The sequence below is a fragment of the Canis lupus genome, chromosome 4 (assembly GCF_048164855.1).
Source record: "Canis lupus baileyi chromosome 4, mCanLup2.hap1, whole genome shotgun sequence".
Classification (NCBI taxonomy): domain Eukaryota; kingdom Metazoa; phylum Chordata; class Mammalia; order Carnivora; family Canidae; genus Canis; species Canis lupus.
Window position 1 is genome coordinate 1,268,814 of NC_132841.1, and position 16,808 is coordinate 1,285,621.

At 38.7% G+C, this 16,808-nt stretch overlaps 1 protein-coding gene across 3 annotated transcripts in view; it reads left to right on the plus strand.

Annotated features, from left to right (window-relative positions):
• LOC140631707 (uncharacterized) overlaps nt 1-16,808 on the plus strand; it is a 42,896-nt gene that overhangs the window by 8,733 nt on the left and 17,355 nt on the right. For all 3 annotated transcript variants that reach the window (XM_072822898.1, XM_072822899.1, XM_072822900.1), the window contains 2 exons: nt 7,656-7,782; nt 8,060-8,155. In XM_072822898.1, coding sequence (XP_072678999.1) covers nt 7,656-7,782; nt 8,060-8,155 — 223 coding nt within the window. The remainder of the gene's footprint in view (nt 1-7,655; nt 7,783-8,059; nt 8,156-16,808) is intronic.

A 16,808-nucleotide genomic window follows, 5' to 3' on the forward strand; every position in this document is an offset into this window, starting at 1 on the left:
AGTTTTTTGATTACCAATTCAATGTTATTTCTAGTAATTGTGTTTTTTCCCCAGCATTGTCTATTTCTTCATGATTCAGTCTCAGAAGATTTTATGTTCTAGGCATTTATCCATTTTTTTCTAGATTGTTTCTTTTTTCTAGGTTTTTTTATACAAATTTTTTATAGGAATCTCTTCATAATCCTGTGTACTTCTATCATGTAAGTTTTAACTAATCACCTTTCATTTCCAAGTTTATGTTTTGAGTCCTCTTGTTTTTTTCTTGATTAGTCTGGCTAAGGTTTTATAAATTTTGTTTATCTTTTCAGAGGACCAGCTCTTAGACTCATTGATCTTTTCTTTTTTCCTTCTTTTTTTTGTTATCTCTATTTCATTTATTTCTGCTCTAATTTCTATTACTTCCTTCTCTTCCGTCTTTATTTTATTACATTTCTTTTTTTTTTTAAATATTTTATTTATTTATTCATAGAGTAAGAAATAGAGAGGCAGAGACACAGGCAGAGAGAGAAGCAGGGTCCACGCAGGAAGCCTGACGTGGGACTCGATCCCAGGACTCCAGGATCATGCCCAGGGCTGAAGGCAGGGGCTAAACCGCTGAGCCACCCAGGGATCCCTCTTCCCTCTTTTTTAAAGATTTATTTATTTATTTTAGAGAGAGAGAGTCTGAGGGTGGGGTGAGGTATGGAGGGAGAGGGAGAGAATCTCAGGTAGACTCCCTGCTGAGCACAGAACACAACACCGGGCTTGATTTCACAGCTCTGAAATCATGACCTGAGCTGCAGTCAAGTCTCCGTTCTGTAACTGACTGAACCACCCAGGCACCCCTCTATTAATTCCTTCTTTGTGCTAACCTTAAGTTTTCTTTTGTCTTCTTTTTCTAGTTACTTTAAGTGTAAGTTTAGATCATTTATTTGAGTTAGTTTTTGTTTGTTGAGGTAGGTCTTGATCACTTATAAATTTCCTTTAGTACTGCTTTTGTTACATCTTTAAGATTTAGGATTGATGTTTTCTTTTTCATTTTTCTCCAGATATTTCTTGATTTTCTCTTTGATTTCTTCATTGACCCATTGGTTGTTTAGTAACATGTTATTTAGATTTAGATTTAGATTTAGATTCTACATGTTTGTATTTCTTTTAGATTTTTTCTTGCAATTGATTTCTAGTTTTGTACTATTGTAGTTGGAAGAGATTTTTTTTTTTTAAATTTTTTATTTATTTATGATAGGCACACAGTGAGAGAGAGAGAGGCAGAGACACAGGCAGAGGGAGAAGCAGGCTCCATGCACCGGAAGCCCGACGTGGGATTCGATCCCGGGTCTCCAGGATTGCGCCCTGGGCCAAAGGCAGGCGCCAAACCGCTGCGCCACCCAGGGATCCCCTGGAAGAGATATTTGATATGATTTCAGTTATCTTTAGTTCATTGACACTTGCTTTGCGGTCTAGCATGTGATCTCTCCTGAAAAATGTTCCGTATGCACCTGAAAAGAACATGTGTTCTGCAGTTTGTGGGTAGAATAGTTCTATACATTTCTGTTATGTCCATCTGATCTAATGTGTCATTCAAATCCACTGTTTCTTTTTTTTTAATATTTTTAATATTTTATTTGTTTATTCATAAGAGACATAGAGAGAGAGAGGGAGAGACATAGGCAGAGGGAGAAGCAGGCTCCATGCAGAGAGCCTGATGTGGGACTCGATCCCAGGTCTCCGGAATCTGGCCCTGGGCTGAAGGCGGCACTAAACCGCTGAGCCGCCGGGGCTGCCCAAAGCCACTGTTTCTGTATTGATTTTATGTTTGGATGATCCATGCATTGAGGTAAGCAAGTTGTTAAAGTCTCTTAACAATCATGGTATTAGTGTCAATTTCTCTTTTCCTATGTTAGTACTCGTCTTAGGAATTTGGATCCTGTTGATGTTGGGTGAAATAGATTTTCATTTGTTATATGCTCTTGTTGGATTGATCCTGACCCCTTTGTTATTGTGTAATGACCTTTTTTGGTTTTTGTTACCATCTTTGTTTTAAAGTCTATTTTGTTTGATTTTTATACCTTTTGGGTTTTTAAAAAATTAATTCATCTGCTTGGAATCTTTTTTTCCATTCCTTCACTTTCAGTCTGTGTCTTTAGGTATAAAGTGAGTCTTTTGTAGACAACATATAGATGGATCTTTTTTTTTTTTTGGAGATCTTATTTTTTTATTCATTACATCACCCTATGTCTTTTGATTGGAACATTCAATCATTTACATTTAAAGTAATTATTATTAGGTATGTATTTATTGCTATTTTGTTGTATTCTCCTTGTTTTCTAGTTGTTTTCTTCTCCTGCTCTCTTCTCTTGTGGTGTGATGGTTCTCTTTAGTGTTATGCTTGGATTCCTTTCTCTTTATTTTTTGTGCATGTGTTTACAGGTTTTCAGTTTGTGGTTGCTGTGGGATTCATATACAGTATCGTATGTGTATGGTATGAACACATTATAAAATCACTTAATTTTTACTCCCTTTTCCATATTTTATGTATATGATGTCACATTTTATATCACTTGAATGCTTTTTAAAAGATTTCATTTATTTATTCATGAGAGAGGCAGACATAGGCAAAAGGAGAAGCAGGTTCCCTGTGGACTTGATCCCAGGACCCCAGGATCATGACCTGAGCCAAAGGTAGACACTCAGCCACTGAGCCACGCAGGTGCCCCCCTTTGTGTAATTTTTGTAGATATAATTGATTTTACTATTTTTGCATTTTGATTTCCATACTAGCTTTGTAATAATCTTTTACCTTTACTATGTGTTTTCTATTACCATTGAAATTTTTTTCTTTCTTAATTTTCATCTAGTTGTGGCCTTTTCTTTCCACTTAAAAGAGTCTTTTTAACATTTCTTTTAAAGCTTGTTTGATGAACTCCTTTAACTTTGGGACATTACCTCTTTCAATCCTGAGTGATAGCCTTTATGGGTAGAATATTCTTTGCCGTAGGTTTTTTTTTTTTTTTCCTTACAGCACTTTGACCATATCACACCACTCTCTTGTGGCCTGTAAAGTTTCTGCTGAAAAATCAGCTGATGGCCTTATGGAGTTTCCCTTTTGTATAACCTCTTTTCTCTTGCTGCTTTTAAGATCTCTCTTTATCTTTATTCTTGTTTGTTTTTATTATGTGTATTGGTGTGAGCCTCCTTGAGTTCATCTTGTTTGAGGTCCTCTCTGCATCGTGGACCTACATATCTTTACTTCTCCAGATTAGGGGTTTTTTCAATGGTTAATTCTTCTGTTTCCTTATGTCTTTTTTCTTTTAGTACCCCTATAATCCAAATGACACTTAGCTTGATGATGTCACAGAGGTCTTTTAACCTATCCTCGTCTTTTTTTTTAAGATTTTATTTATTTATTCATGAGAGACACACAGAGAGAGAGGTACATACACAGGCAGAGGGAGAAGCAGGCTCCACATAGGGAGCCCGATGTGGGACTTGATCCAGGACTCCAGGATCACGCCCTGGGCTGAGGGCAGGTGCGAAACCACTGAACCACGCAGGGATCCCCTATCCACATTTTTTAATGTAGTTTTTCCTTTTTGCTGTTTAGCCTGATTGTTTACCATTACTGTCTTCAAGATTACTGATCCATTCTTCTGCATCCTGTAATCTGTTGGAGTATTCTAGTGTATTTTTCATTTTATGTTCTTCAGCTCCACTTGGTTCTTCTCTGTATTTTATGTCTGTCTGTTGAAGTTTTCAGTCACTTCATCCACTCTTCTCCCAATATTTTTATGGCCCTTACTTTGCACTCTATCTGACATATTGCTTATGTTTATTTTGATTAGCTCTTTTTCTGTGGTTTTGTCTTGTTCTGAACATATTCCTCTGTCTCCTCATTTTGTCTACCTCTCTGTTTGTTTCTGTGTATTATGTAAGTCAGCTATGTATCCTGGTCTTGGAAGTACTTGGCTTGTGTAGAAGGGGTCCTCTTTCCTGTAGTGTGGTCCCCTTGGTCACTAGAACTAGATACTTCAGGATGTTGTATTGTTGCTGAGCCATGATTGCTGTGGGCATGCTGGTAGATGTATCTTACTCGCAGCCCAGGTACCTGTAATGACCCATTTTGTAAAAAAAAAAAAAAAAAAACATTTTGTCTGCTGCATGCACACTGGGTGCAGATCTTGCTCTCCACCCGGTTGTCTGTACTTAGCTACTGGGACAGCTTGGGTGCACTAATGGGTGGCACTTGCTTCCTGTATGGCCAAATGAGAGTCTTGGCTGCATGAGTTCTAGGCACATTGGTGTTTAGGGTTAGCTCCCCTCCTCAGTCACTTTAAAGAGGCACTTTTCTTGCTGGAGCTGCCCACAAACTATGGTGGGGTAGGAGCTGCTTTGGAGAAGCACCTTCTAGGATGGGTTAAATGGGGCAGGTCTAGGGGAAGCCTGGGGCTCAGCAGCTTAGCGCCACCTTCATCCCAGGGCCTGATCCTGGAGACCCAGGATCCAGTCCCATGTCGGGCTCCCTGCATGGAGCCTGCTTCTTCCTCTGCCTGTGTCTCTACCTCTCTCTCTCTCTCTCTCTCTCTCTCTCTGTCTCATGAATAAATAAAATCTTTTTAAAAAATAGGGCAGGTCTTCAGGGGAGCACTAGGGTGAGGCACATTGTGCTTGAAAGGTAGATGGAGAGCATTCACATTGGCTCCTATAAGTATCCGGCTAGGCTTTGAGAGGGCAAGAAAAATATTGCCTTCTTCCATCTCCTTTGTTTCAAGGGAAGGCTTTTATAGATCCCAGTACTTCTTGCACACATCCCAAAAATAGTCAGTAAATCTTGAAATATACCCAGGTGCTTTTCAAACTGCTCCTTTTATGCTGTGATTATAACCGACAATTATTTTAACATTTTGGTATGTTACTTTATTGTGTTCTAGTGTGTATGGGTTGCTTATGAAAAGTCTGCTTTAATTGTATCTTTATTCCTTTTTGTAATATTTCCTTGTTCACTGGCTGCATTCAGAATTCTCATTCTCTATCTTTCTCTAATAGTTTTAATATGCTGTGTGTCTTTATGCTTTTGGGAAACATTTATGCTACTTCGTATTGTTGAGCTTCTTGGATTTTTTGTTCTCTATCATTAACTGCAAGAATTTTTTCTTTTTTTGAGTTTTATCTTTTTGTTTTTGGTGGGGGATGGACTGAGGGAGAAGAACGAATATCTCAAGCAAACTCCCCGCAGAGTGGGGAGCCTGATGTGGGGCTTGATCTCACACCCTGAGATCACAATCTAAGCCGAAATCAAGAGTCAAATGCTTAAGTGACTGAACCACCCAGGCGCCCCAGTGAGAAATTTTAAGACACTGTTTCTTAAAGTGTTTCTTTTGTCCCATCCCCTCCCCCCCACCCCCCCGGGTTCCAGTTATGCATGTGCCAGAACTTTTGATTGTTTTTCACAGCTTTTTAATGTTCTGTTTTGTTTTTCAATTTTTATCTTTGAGTTTCAGTTTGGGTAATTTCTTTTGACCCATCTTCAAGTTCATTGATTGTTTCCTTAACTGTGTTTACTGCTGTTGACTGCTGATCATTTCGTTGAAGAAGTTTCTCATCTATTACTGTGTTCTCATTCCTAGATTTCCATTTGGTTCTCTCTGCTGAAATTACCCACTTGATTTTGCATTTTGTATACCTTTTCAGTCTTAACATACCTTAGAATCTTTAACATATTAGTTGTAACTGATTAAAATTCTGTTAGTTTCCATTTCTGTGTCCTATCTGATTTTTTTATCTGATGATTACTTAGTATCTTGGTAGTAACTTGTTAGTTTCTTTCCTTTTCATATGCTTTGTAAACTTTCTGTTGAAGTGTTTGTCTTGTGTCAGACTCTAAACTGTGGTAACTAGATTTAATTGCTGGAAATGGGCATGACTTTCCTGGTAGGCCTTTAGTCTAGCGGTTCGAATTTAACAAGTTAGGAGTTAGGCAAGATTTGAGAGTTACTGTTTCTGTTACTACTCTTAATACTGCATAGGCTTCAAATTTTATAGTGATACCTTGTGTTTTAGAATACAGGTTCATTTACCAGAGTTAAGTTTGTTCATTTCTGAGTTTTAAGGGTTCTCTTTGCTCTGTGTCTCAAAGAGGGTCTCTTTGCATGCTTTTATTTTTCTCCTGCCTTTTTGTCAGCAGTATTTTATTGGTACTTGTTATTCCTAGCTTCTTAGCTTGGTGGTGAGAAGTCATAGACAGAATGTGTTCTCTTACTCCATTACAACCTCAGTGTTAGGTCTGCCCTGTGTACTTGGGTTGTGGGGGATGTGGCCTTCTTGGTTTTCCACAAGGACCAAGGACTTGGTTCTCCCCACCTCCCTGCGCAGCTATAGTTGGAGACTCAGTGCATCATCCTACCCTTCCCCCAGGAATAGCATAAGTGCCCAGTGCGGTTTGCAGAGAAAAAGCCTGTAAAAGGATGCCTAGCTAGTGCATTCAGTTGAATGTCCTACTCTTGGTTTTAGCTCAGGTCGTAATCTCATGGCTGTGAGAGTGAGCCCTGCATGGAGCTCTGTGCTCAGTTCAGAATCTGCTTGAGACTCACTCTCCCTCTGCCTCTCCTCTTCTCTCCAAAATAAATAAGTAAATCTTTAAAAAAAGAAGAAGAAGAAAAGAAAATGCCCGTAAAAAGGTGCAAGTCTCCTCCATGTCTGTGGTCTGAAGGGGTTTCACACTGTTATGTCAGCTCACACTCTGTTTTCATTAATTAACATTCCCCCTATTCTGGGGAATTCCTGCAGGTATTGTCTCTTCCTAGATTTGGGGCACTTGGGTGCTTTGTGACCTTGCCTTTCCTGTAAGTTAGGAAAAAGTTGTAAATTTGAGGTGAGTTTGGCTCATTTTCATTGTAGGAATGAGAATGATTTTCTTCCTTGCTTCTTACATCCTGGGGCAGAACCTAAGTCAACTCATGTGTTTTTAATGCCTTCAGTATTTTGGTTATGCTGTATTGCCTCATAAATATAAAGAACATTTATCCATCACACGTCAAGCTCTACAACATTAACTCTTCTTTAAGCAAAAGTTGTGATACAAAATAGTTTTTCTTTTCTAATTTTAGTAAACTTTTTACATTTTTTCTTTACTTTTTACATATTTTAAAAAAAATTTTTTTTATTTATTTATGATAGTCACACAGAGAGAGAGAGAGAGAGAGAGAGGCAGAGACAAAGGCAGAGGGAGAAGCAGGCTTCATGCACCGGGAGCCCGACGTAGGATTCGATCCCGGGTCTCCAGGATCACGCCCTGGGCCAAAGGCAGGCGCCAAACCGCTGCGCCACCCAGGGATCCCTACTTTTTACATATTTTAATATGTTCTAGTAATACCTTATTTTCAGTTTTGGACTGTTTTGTATTTGTGTAATATTTAACTTCCTGGAGAACAAGAACAGTGTTTTACTCTTCTTAGTATTCACAACACCCAGGACATTTCAAGGCATAGTGCATTAATAAATTAAAATAAGAAGGATGTTCTTTTATTTTTCTTTCTTCTTCAAAACCCAATACAAAATCAGGTTGTAGGCACATTGTAACATAAATTCTCAACAGTGAACCTGGGAAGAATTAATTTCTGTATTTCCTATGCCACTCTGCTTCTGACCACATCAGACTGAGCAGAAATTTGCTGTTTTAGGGGTCACTGTCTTTTGGGGATGTGACTGTGGACTTCTCCCAGGAGGAGTGGCAGCATCTGGACCCAGATCAGAGGACCCTGTACAGGGATGTGATGCTGGAGAACTATCATAACTTTGTCTCCGTTGGTAAGCAGTTGTCATGTCAAATCTTTTATAGAGCATGCCTTTTACTTCTTAGATACCAAAATGTTTGATCTTTGGTAGTTAATACTGTTGAGACTTTAGCTTCAGGAATCTGGGGTTGTTAATGTGTTTTGAGCACAAGGATGAATGTGTGTATTCTCATATCCTCCTCAAGGGGTGGCTCTGGAGCCTCTCCCTCCTCTCTGTTAGAACTGCTGTCCGTTAGAACTGCTGTTGCCAGTGTGGCTTGGGACCATTTTTGTGTCTTTTCCCTTTACAGGGTATCTCATTAAAAAGCCAGCAGTGATCTTCAAGTTGGAAGAAGGAAAGGAACCATGGATAGTAGAGGAAGAACTTCTGTATCAGAACTACCAAGGTGAGTTAGTGAGGAAGCCAGGGGAAAGTATAACCTAGGTGGCCAGTGTGGGATATGGAAATTATTTTAAAAGTTTTCTAAGAATCTCTTCTTAGTGGCACCTAGAAGTAGAGAAAGGAGGTATATATGATAAAATTGGAAGAGAAAAGGGTAGTGCCTGAGAAGGAATGTAAGCTGGTTTTCTGATTGCTCAAAGCTAGGGGTCTAAGGATATCATTTATGCAGACAAGCAAGTAATCCTGGCTTTATGGTGTTTAATAGTGCAAAGAGAAAACTAAGGTAATAATACCTACGAAAATTTGGTTCTTGAGGAGAAGGGAGGAAACAGTGTTTTTAGAATTATGTGTTGTATAGTAGTACTTGATACTCTTTAAACAAATAGTTAATAAACCAATAGGATTACAAATTTGTATTTATCAGAATAATGTAACAAAAGTACAGGTTTCTTAATTTTATGAAATTGTACTTCTGTTGGTAAAGAAGTATTTTTTCTCTTGCATTCTTGAGTATTTTTTTCTTTGTAAATTTCTAATATTTCTCATGTTCTGGCTTTACATCAATATCAGTAAGAACTATATTCCCTCATACTTTTATATTTTCCCATTCCTTATTGTAGCTGGTGAAGAGTTTTTTTTTTTGTTATTGATGGTGGTATATGTTTGTTTGCCTAGAATATGGTTGTTGTTGTTTTTTTTTTAAGATTTTATTTATGTAATCATGAGAGAGACAGAGAAAGAGGCAGAGACACAGGCAGAGAGAGAAATAGGCTCCATGCAGGGATCACCCGATGTGGGACTTGATCCTGGAACTCCAGGACCACGCCCTGACGCCAAGGCAGGTGCCCAACTGCGGACCCACCCAGGGTCCAAAGAACATATGTTTTTTTCAGTAGCCTGACAAGATCAATCTATATTCGCTCTATTATTTATTGCATGAAATTTAAATTTTGCCTTTTATTGACTACTGCATTCTGGCCTTATTTGGCTGCTCCAATTTTATTTTTATGTTGCTTACACTCATGCTAAACATCATTTGACCCACTCATGTCAGATGTCACTTAGGAATACTGTATTCTTTTTCCATGTCACCCATACCTTTCTTTATTGGGTTCTTTCCCTGACTAGATACTAAATGAGTTAGTAAGTGAAAATCACTCAGAACATCTAGTATATAAGGAAGCTATTTTTACTGATACTATGTTGACTGTGTTTACGGTGTAAGTTAAGTGTATCTCTTCTAAGAAAGAGACTTTGAATGTTTGAGCCACTGTAATCTCTTCTTTGAATACTCAGACTCAGTGGGTCTTTTACAAGAAACAAAAGTAAAATCATGATCTGTTACTTGTTAATATCTGCCTTTTTCCCCACATGGGGCATGATCTAACAATGAAAATGGCAATCATTTTATTCTTTCTTACTTATGGTATATAACTTGACATAGGGATTTGATAAACATGTTGATTGGAATCAAGTAGCAGAAAAATTTCATATTCTGAAAACATTGTGAGGGATCTCTGTTTGATTACTTACATGAACCTATAATTCTGATTCATGAGGTATAAAACGGCATAGTGTCTAAACATTTGTGTTTGAAAAAGCTCTCTAGGTAATGCTGATATACGTAGCTTATTGAAGTCTATTCATTCAAAATTACTCAGATTAAAAAGAAATCAGAGTTAACACCTGTTATGAGCAGGGGTTGTAAAGTATGGTCTGCTGATCTAAAACATGTTTTTGTAAGTAAAGTTTTTGGCAACACAGCCATACTCATTTGTTTACACGTGGTCTTTAGCTGATTTCATGCTTTAATACCAGAATTTGGTATTGTGACAGGTATGCCCTGCACAGTCTAAAATGTGTACTATGTTGCCTTTTATGGTAAAGATTGCCATTCTCTGGATTGAAGAATGAGAATAAAATTGCATAAGAGGGATCCCTGGATGGCGCAGTGGTTTGGCGCCTGCCTTTGGCCCAGGGCGCGATCCTGGAGACCCGGGATCGAATCCCACATCGGGCTCCCGGTGCATGGAGCCTGCTTCTCCCTCTGCCTGTGTCTCTGCCTCTCTCTCTCTCTGTGTGACTATCATTAAATAAATAAATAAATAAATAAATAAATAAATAAATAAATAAATAAATAAAATAAAATAAAATTGCATAAGATACTTTAATTTAGCATTTCATTTAGAAAAAACTTTTTTCAATTCAATTAAATTGTGACTGAACAGAATATTATTGCTATATATAAATTCCCTAAGATCAGGAGCACCAGTTAGCAGATGGCATTTATATGAGTTTCTTTACAGTCGTTGAACTTTGCTACAGTTGCTTCTATTTTTTTAATGTATATATATTTTATTGGAGTTCGATTTGCCAACATATAGTATAACAACCATTGCTCATCCTGTCAAGTGTCCCCCTCAGTGCCCATCAACCAGTCACCCCATGCCCCCGCCCACCTCCCCTTGTTCGTTTCCCATATTTAGGAGTCTCATGGTTTGACACCCTCTCTAATTTTCCCCACTCATTTTTCTCTCCTTTCCCCTATAATCCCTTTCACTATTTTTATGTTCCCTGTATGAGTGAAACCATACAATGATTGTCCTTCTCCGATTGACTTAATTCACTCAGCATAATACCTTCCAGTTCCATCCACATCAAAGGAAATAGTATTCATTGTTTCTAATGGCTGAGTAATATTCCATTGCATATATATACTACATCTTCTTTATCCATTCATCTTTCGATGGACACCCATGCTCCTTCCACAGTTTGGCTATTGTGGACATTGCTGCTATGAACATTGAGGTGCAGGTGTCTCAGCTTTTCACTGCATCTGTATCTTTGGGGTCGTGCAATTGCTGGGTTTTAGAGTAGCTCTATTTTAAACTCTTTGAGGAACATCCACACAATTTTTCAGAGTGGCTGTTCCAGTTCACATTCCCACGAACAGTGCAAGAGGGTTGCCCTTTCTCCACATCCTCTCCAACATTTGTTGTGTCCTGTCTTGTTAATTTTCACATTTCTCACTGGTGTGAGGTGGTATCTCATTGTGGTTTTGATTTTTATTTCCCTGATGGCCAGTGATGCAGAGCATTTTCTCATATGCTTGTTGGCCATGTCTATGTCTTCTTTGGTGAAATTTCTGTTCATCTTTTGCCATTTCATAATTGGATTGTTTGTTTCTTGGGTGTTGGGTTTAATAAGTTTTTATAGATCTTGGATACTAGCCCTTTATCTGATACATCATTTACAAATATCTTATCCCATTCTCTGGATTGTCTTTTAGTTTTTGTTGACTGTTTCTTTTGGTGTGAAGAAGCTTTTTCTCTTAAGTCCCAATAGTTCATTTTTGCTTTTGTTTCCCTTGCATTTATAGATGTATCTTGCAAGAAGTTGCTGTGGCCAAGTTCAACAAGGGTGTTGCCTGTGTTCTCCTCTAGCATTTTGATGGATTCTTGTCTCACATTTAGATCTTTCATCCATTTTGAGCTTATTTTTGTGTCTGGTGTAAGAGAATGGTCTAGTTTCATTCTTTTGCAAGTGGCAGTCCAATTTCCCCAGCACGATTTATTGAAAACACTGTCCTTTTCCCAGTGGATAGTCTTTCCTTCTTTGTCGAATATTAGTTGACCATGGACTTGAGGGCCCATTTCTGGGTTTTCTATTCTGTTCCATTGATTTATATGTCTGTTTTTGTGCCAGTACTATACGGTCTTTATTTTTTTTCTAATTTTTTTATTGGAGTCCAATTTGCCAACATATAGCATAACACCCAGTGCTCATCCCGTCAAGTGCTCCCCTCATTGCCTGTCACCCAGTCACCCCGCCCCCCGCCCACCTCCATTTCCACCACCCCTTGTTCGTTTCCCAGAGTTAGGAGTCTCTCATGTTCTGACTCCCTTTCTGAAATTTCCCACTCATTTTTTCTCCTTTCCCCTTTATTCCCTTTCACTATTTTTTTTAACTTTTATTTATTTATGATAGTCACAGAGAGAGAGAGAGAGAGAGACAGGCAGAGACACAGGCAGAGGGAGAAGCAGGCTCCATGCACCGGGAGCCCGACGTGGGATTCGATCCCGGGTCTCCAGGATCGCGCCCTGGGCCAAAGGCAGGCGCCAAACCGCTGCGCCACCCAGGGATCCCCCCGTTCACTATTTTTTATATTCCCCAAATGAATGAGAGCATATAATGTTTGTCCTTCTCCGATTGACTTATTTCATTCAGCATAATACCATCCAGTTCGATCCACGTCGAAGAAAACGGTGGGAATTTGTCGTTTCTAATGGCTGAGTAATATTCCATTGTATACATATAGCACATCTTCTTTATCCATTCATCTTTTGATGGACACCAAGGCTCCTTCCACAGTTTGGCTATTGTGGACATTGCTGCTATAAACATCAGGGTGCAGGTGTTCCGGCGTTTAACTGTATCTGTATCTTTGGGGTAAATCCCCAGCAGTGTAATTACTGGGTCGTAGGGCAGATTATTTTTAACTCTTTGAGGAACCTCCACGCAGTTATCCAGAGTGGCTGCACCAGTTCACATTGCCACCAACAGTGCAAGAGAGTTCCCCTTTCTCCACATCCTCTCGAACATTTGTTGTTTCCAACTTGTTGTTTTTCCCCACTCTCACTGGTGTAAGGTGGTATCTCATTGCAGTTTTGATTTGTATTTCCCTGATGGCAAGTGATGCAGAGCATTTTCTCATGTGCTTGTTGGCCATGTCTATGTCTTCCTCTGTGAGATTTCTTTTCATGTCTTTTGCCCATTTCATGATTGGATTGTTTGTTTCTTTGCTGTTGAGTTGAGTAAGTTCTTTTTTTTAAATAATTTTTTAAATATTTTATTTATTTATTCTTGAGAGAGAGAGAGAGAGAGGCAGAGATACAGGCAGAGGGAAAAGCAGGCTCCATGCAGGGACCCCGATGTGGGACTCGATCCTGGGTCTCCAGGATCCTGCCCTGGAGTGAAGGCAGCGCTAAACCGCTGAGCCACCCGGGATGCCCGAATAAGTTCTTTATAGATCATGGATACTAGCACTTTATCTGATAAGTCATTTGCAAATATCTTCTCCCATTCTGTAGGTTGTCTTTTAGTTTCGTCGACTGTTTCTTTTGCTGTGCAAAAGGTACTTATCTTGATGAAATCCCAATAGTTTATTTTTGCTTTTGTTTCTCTTGCCTTCATGGATGTATCTTGCAAGAAGTTACTGTGGCCAAGTACAAAAAGGGTGTTGCCTGTGTTCTCCTCTAGGATTTTGATGGATTCTTGTCTTACATGTAGATCTTTCATCCATTTTGAGTTTATCTTTGTGTATGGTATAAGAGAATGGTCCAGTTTCATTCTTCTGCATGTGAATGTCCAATTTTCCGAGCACCATTTATTGAAGAGACTGTGTTTTTTCCAGTGGATAGTCTTTCCTCCTTTGTCGAATATTAGTTGACTGTAAAGTTGAGGGTCCACTTCTGGATTCTCTATTCTGTTCTTTTGATTTATGTGTCTGCTTTTGTGCCAGTACCACACTGTCTTGATGACCACAGCTTGGTAGGACAACCTGAAATCTGGCATTGTGATCCCAATCCCCCCAGCTATGGTTTTATTTTTTAATAATCCCCTGGCTATTCGGGGTCTTGTCTGATTCCACACAAATCTTAATTATTTGTTCCAACTCTCTGAAGAAAGACCATGGTATTTTGATAGGGATTGCATTAAATGTGTAAATTGCCCTCGGTAGCATTGACATTTTCACAACATTAATTCTGCAAATCCATGAGCATGGAATATTTTTCCATCTCTTTGTGTCTTCCTCAATTTCTTTCAGAAGTGTTCTGTAGTTTTTAGGGTATAGATCCTTTACATCTTTGGTTAGGTTTATTCCTAGGTATCTTATGCTTTTGGGTGCAATTGTAAATGGGATTGACTCCCTAATTTCTCTTTCTTCAGTCTCATTTTTAGCGTATAGAAATGCCACTGACTTCTGGGCATTGATTTTGTATCCTGTCACACTGCCGAATTGCTTTATGAGTTCTAGCAATCTTGGGGTGGAGTCTTTTGGGTTTTCTATGTAGAGTATTATGTTATCTTCAAAAGGGAGAGTTTGACTTCTTCTTTGCCAATGTGAATGCCTTTTATTTATTTATTTATTTTTGTTGTTACCTGATTCCTGAGGCTAGGACTTCTAGTACTATGTTGAATAGCAGTAGTGAGAGTGGACATACCTGTCTTGTTCCTGATCTTAGGGGAAAGGCTCCCAGTGCTTCCCCATTGAGAATGATATTTGCTGTGGGATTTTCATAGATGGCTTTTAAGATGTTGAGGAATGTTCCCTCTATCCCTACGCTCTGAAGAGTTTGATCAGGAATGGATGCTGTATTTTGTCAAATGCCTTCTCTGCATCTAATGAGAGGATTATATGGTTCTTGGTTTTTCTCTTGCTGATATGATGAATCACATTGATTGTTTTACGGGTGTTGAACCAGCCTTGTGTCCCGGGGATAAATCCTACTTGGTCGTGGTGAATAATTTTCTTAATGTACTGTTGGATCCTATTGGCTAGTATCTTGTTGAGAATTTTTGCATCCACGTTCATCAGGGAATTTGGTCTATAATTCTCCTTTTTGGTGGGGTCTTTGTCTGGTTTTGGAATTAAGGTGATGCTGGCCTCATAGAACAAGTTTGGAAGTATTCCATCTCTTTCTATCTTTCCGAACAGCTTTAGTAAAATAGGTGTGGTTTGTTCCTTAAACGTTTGATAGAATTCCCCTGGGAAACCATCTGGCTCTGGACTTTTGTGTCTTGGGGGGTTTTTGATGACTGCTTCAATTTCTTCCGTTTATTGGCCTGTTCAGGTTTTCTATTTCTTCCTGTTCCAGTTCTGGTAGTTTGTGATTTTCCAGAAATACGTCCATTTCTTCTAGATTGCCTAATTTATTGGTGTATAGCTGCTCATAATATGTTTTTAAAATCGTTTGTGTTTCCTTGGTGTTGGTGATCTCTCCTTTCTCATTCATGATTTTATTAATTTGAGTCTTTTCTTTTTTCTTTTTAATAAGGGTAGCTAATGGTTTATCTGTCTTATTAATTCTTTCAAAGAACCAACTCCTGGTTTTTTTAATCTGTTCCACAGTTCTTCTGGTCTCTGTTTCATTGAATTCTGCTCGAATCTTTATTAACTCTCTTCTTCTGCTGGGTGTAGGATCTATTTGCTGTTTTTTCTCCTGCTCCTTTAGGTACAAGGTTAGCTTTTGTATTTGAGTTCTTTCCAGTTTTTGGATGGATGCTTGTATTGTGATGTATTTCCCCTCAGCACTGCTTTTGCTGTATCCCAAAGATTTTGAATGGTTGTATCTTCATTCTCATTAGTTTCCATGAATCTTTTTAATTCTTCTCTAATTTCCTGGTTGACTCTTTCATCTTTTAGCAGGATGGTCCTTAACTTCCACATATTTGAAATCCTTCAAAACTTCTTCTTGTGATTCAGTTCTAATTTCAAAGCATTATGGGCTGAAAATATGCAGGGGACAATCCCAATCTTTCAGTATTTATTAAGACGTGATTTGTGACCCAGTATGTGGTCTATTTTGGAGAAAGTTCCATGTGCACTTGAGAAGAATGTATTTTCAGTTGCATTTGGATGTAAAGTTTTGTAAATATCTGTGAAATCCATCTGGTCCAATGTATCATTTAAAGCTCTTGTTTCTTTGGAGATGTTGTGCTTAGAAGACCTGTCGATTGTAGAAAGCGCTACATTCAAGTCAACAATTTTCAGTGTATTATTGTCTAAGTAGGTCTTAACTTTGGTTATTAATTGATTGATTTACTTGGCTCCTCCCACATACGGAGCATAAATATTGATAATTGTTAAGTCCTCTTGTTGGATAGATCCTTTAAGTATGATATACTGTCCCTCTTCATCTCTCAGTACAGTCTTCAGGATAAACTATAGTTTATCTGATGTAAGGATGGCTACCCATGCTTTCTTTTGAGGACCATTTGAATGGTAAATTGTTTTCCAACCTTTTGTTTTCAGGCTGTAGGTGTCCTTGTATCTAAAATGAGTCTCTTGTAGACAGCGAATAGATGGGTCCTGCTTTTTTATCCAGTCTGAAACCCTGCGCCTTTTGATGGGGTCATTAAGCTCATTCACGTTCAGAGTTACTATTGAAAGATATGAATTTAGTGTCATCATGATACCTATTCAGTCCTTGTTTTTGTGGATTGTTTCCTTAGACTTCCTCTTTTACAGGGTCCCCCTTAATATTTCTCGCAGAGCTGGTTTGGTGGTCATATATTCTTTCAGTTTCTGCCTATCTTGGAAGCTCTTTATCTCTCCTATTCTGAATAAGAGCATTGCTGGATAAAGTATTCTTGGCTGCATGTTCTTCTCATTTAGGACCCTGAATATATCCTGCTAGCCCTTTCTGGCCTGCCAGGTCTCTGTGGAGAGGTCTGCTGTTAACCTGATACTTCTCCCCATAAAGGTTATGGAATTCTTGTCTCTTGCTGCTTTAAGGATCTTCTCTTTATCTTTGGAATTTGCAAGTTTCACTATTAAATGTTGGGGTGTTGAACGGTTTTTATTGATTTTTGTGGGGATCTCTCTATCTCCTGGATCTGAATGCCTGTTTCCCTCCCCAAGTTAGGAACGTTCT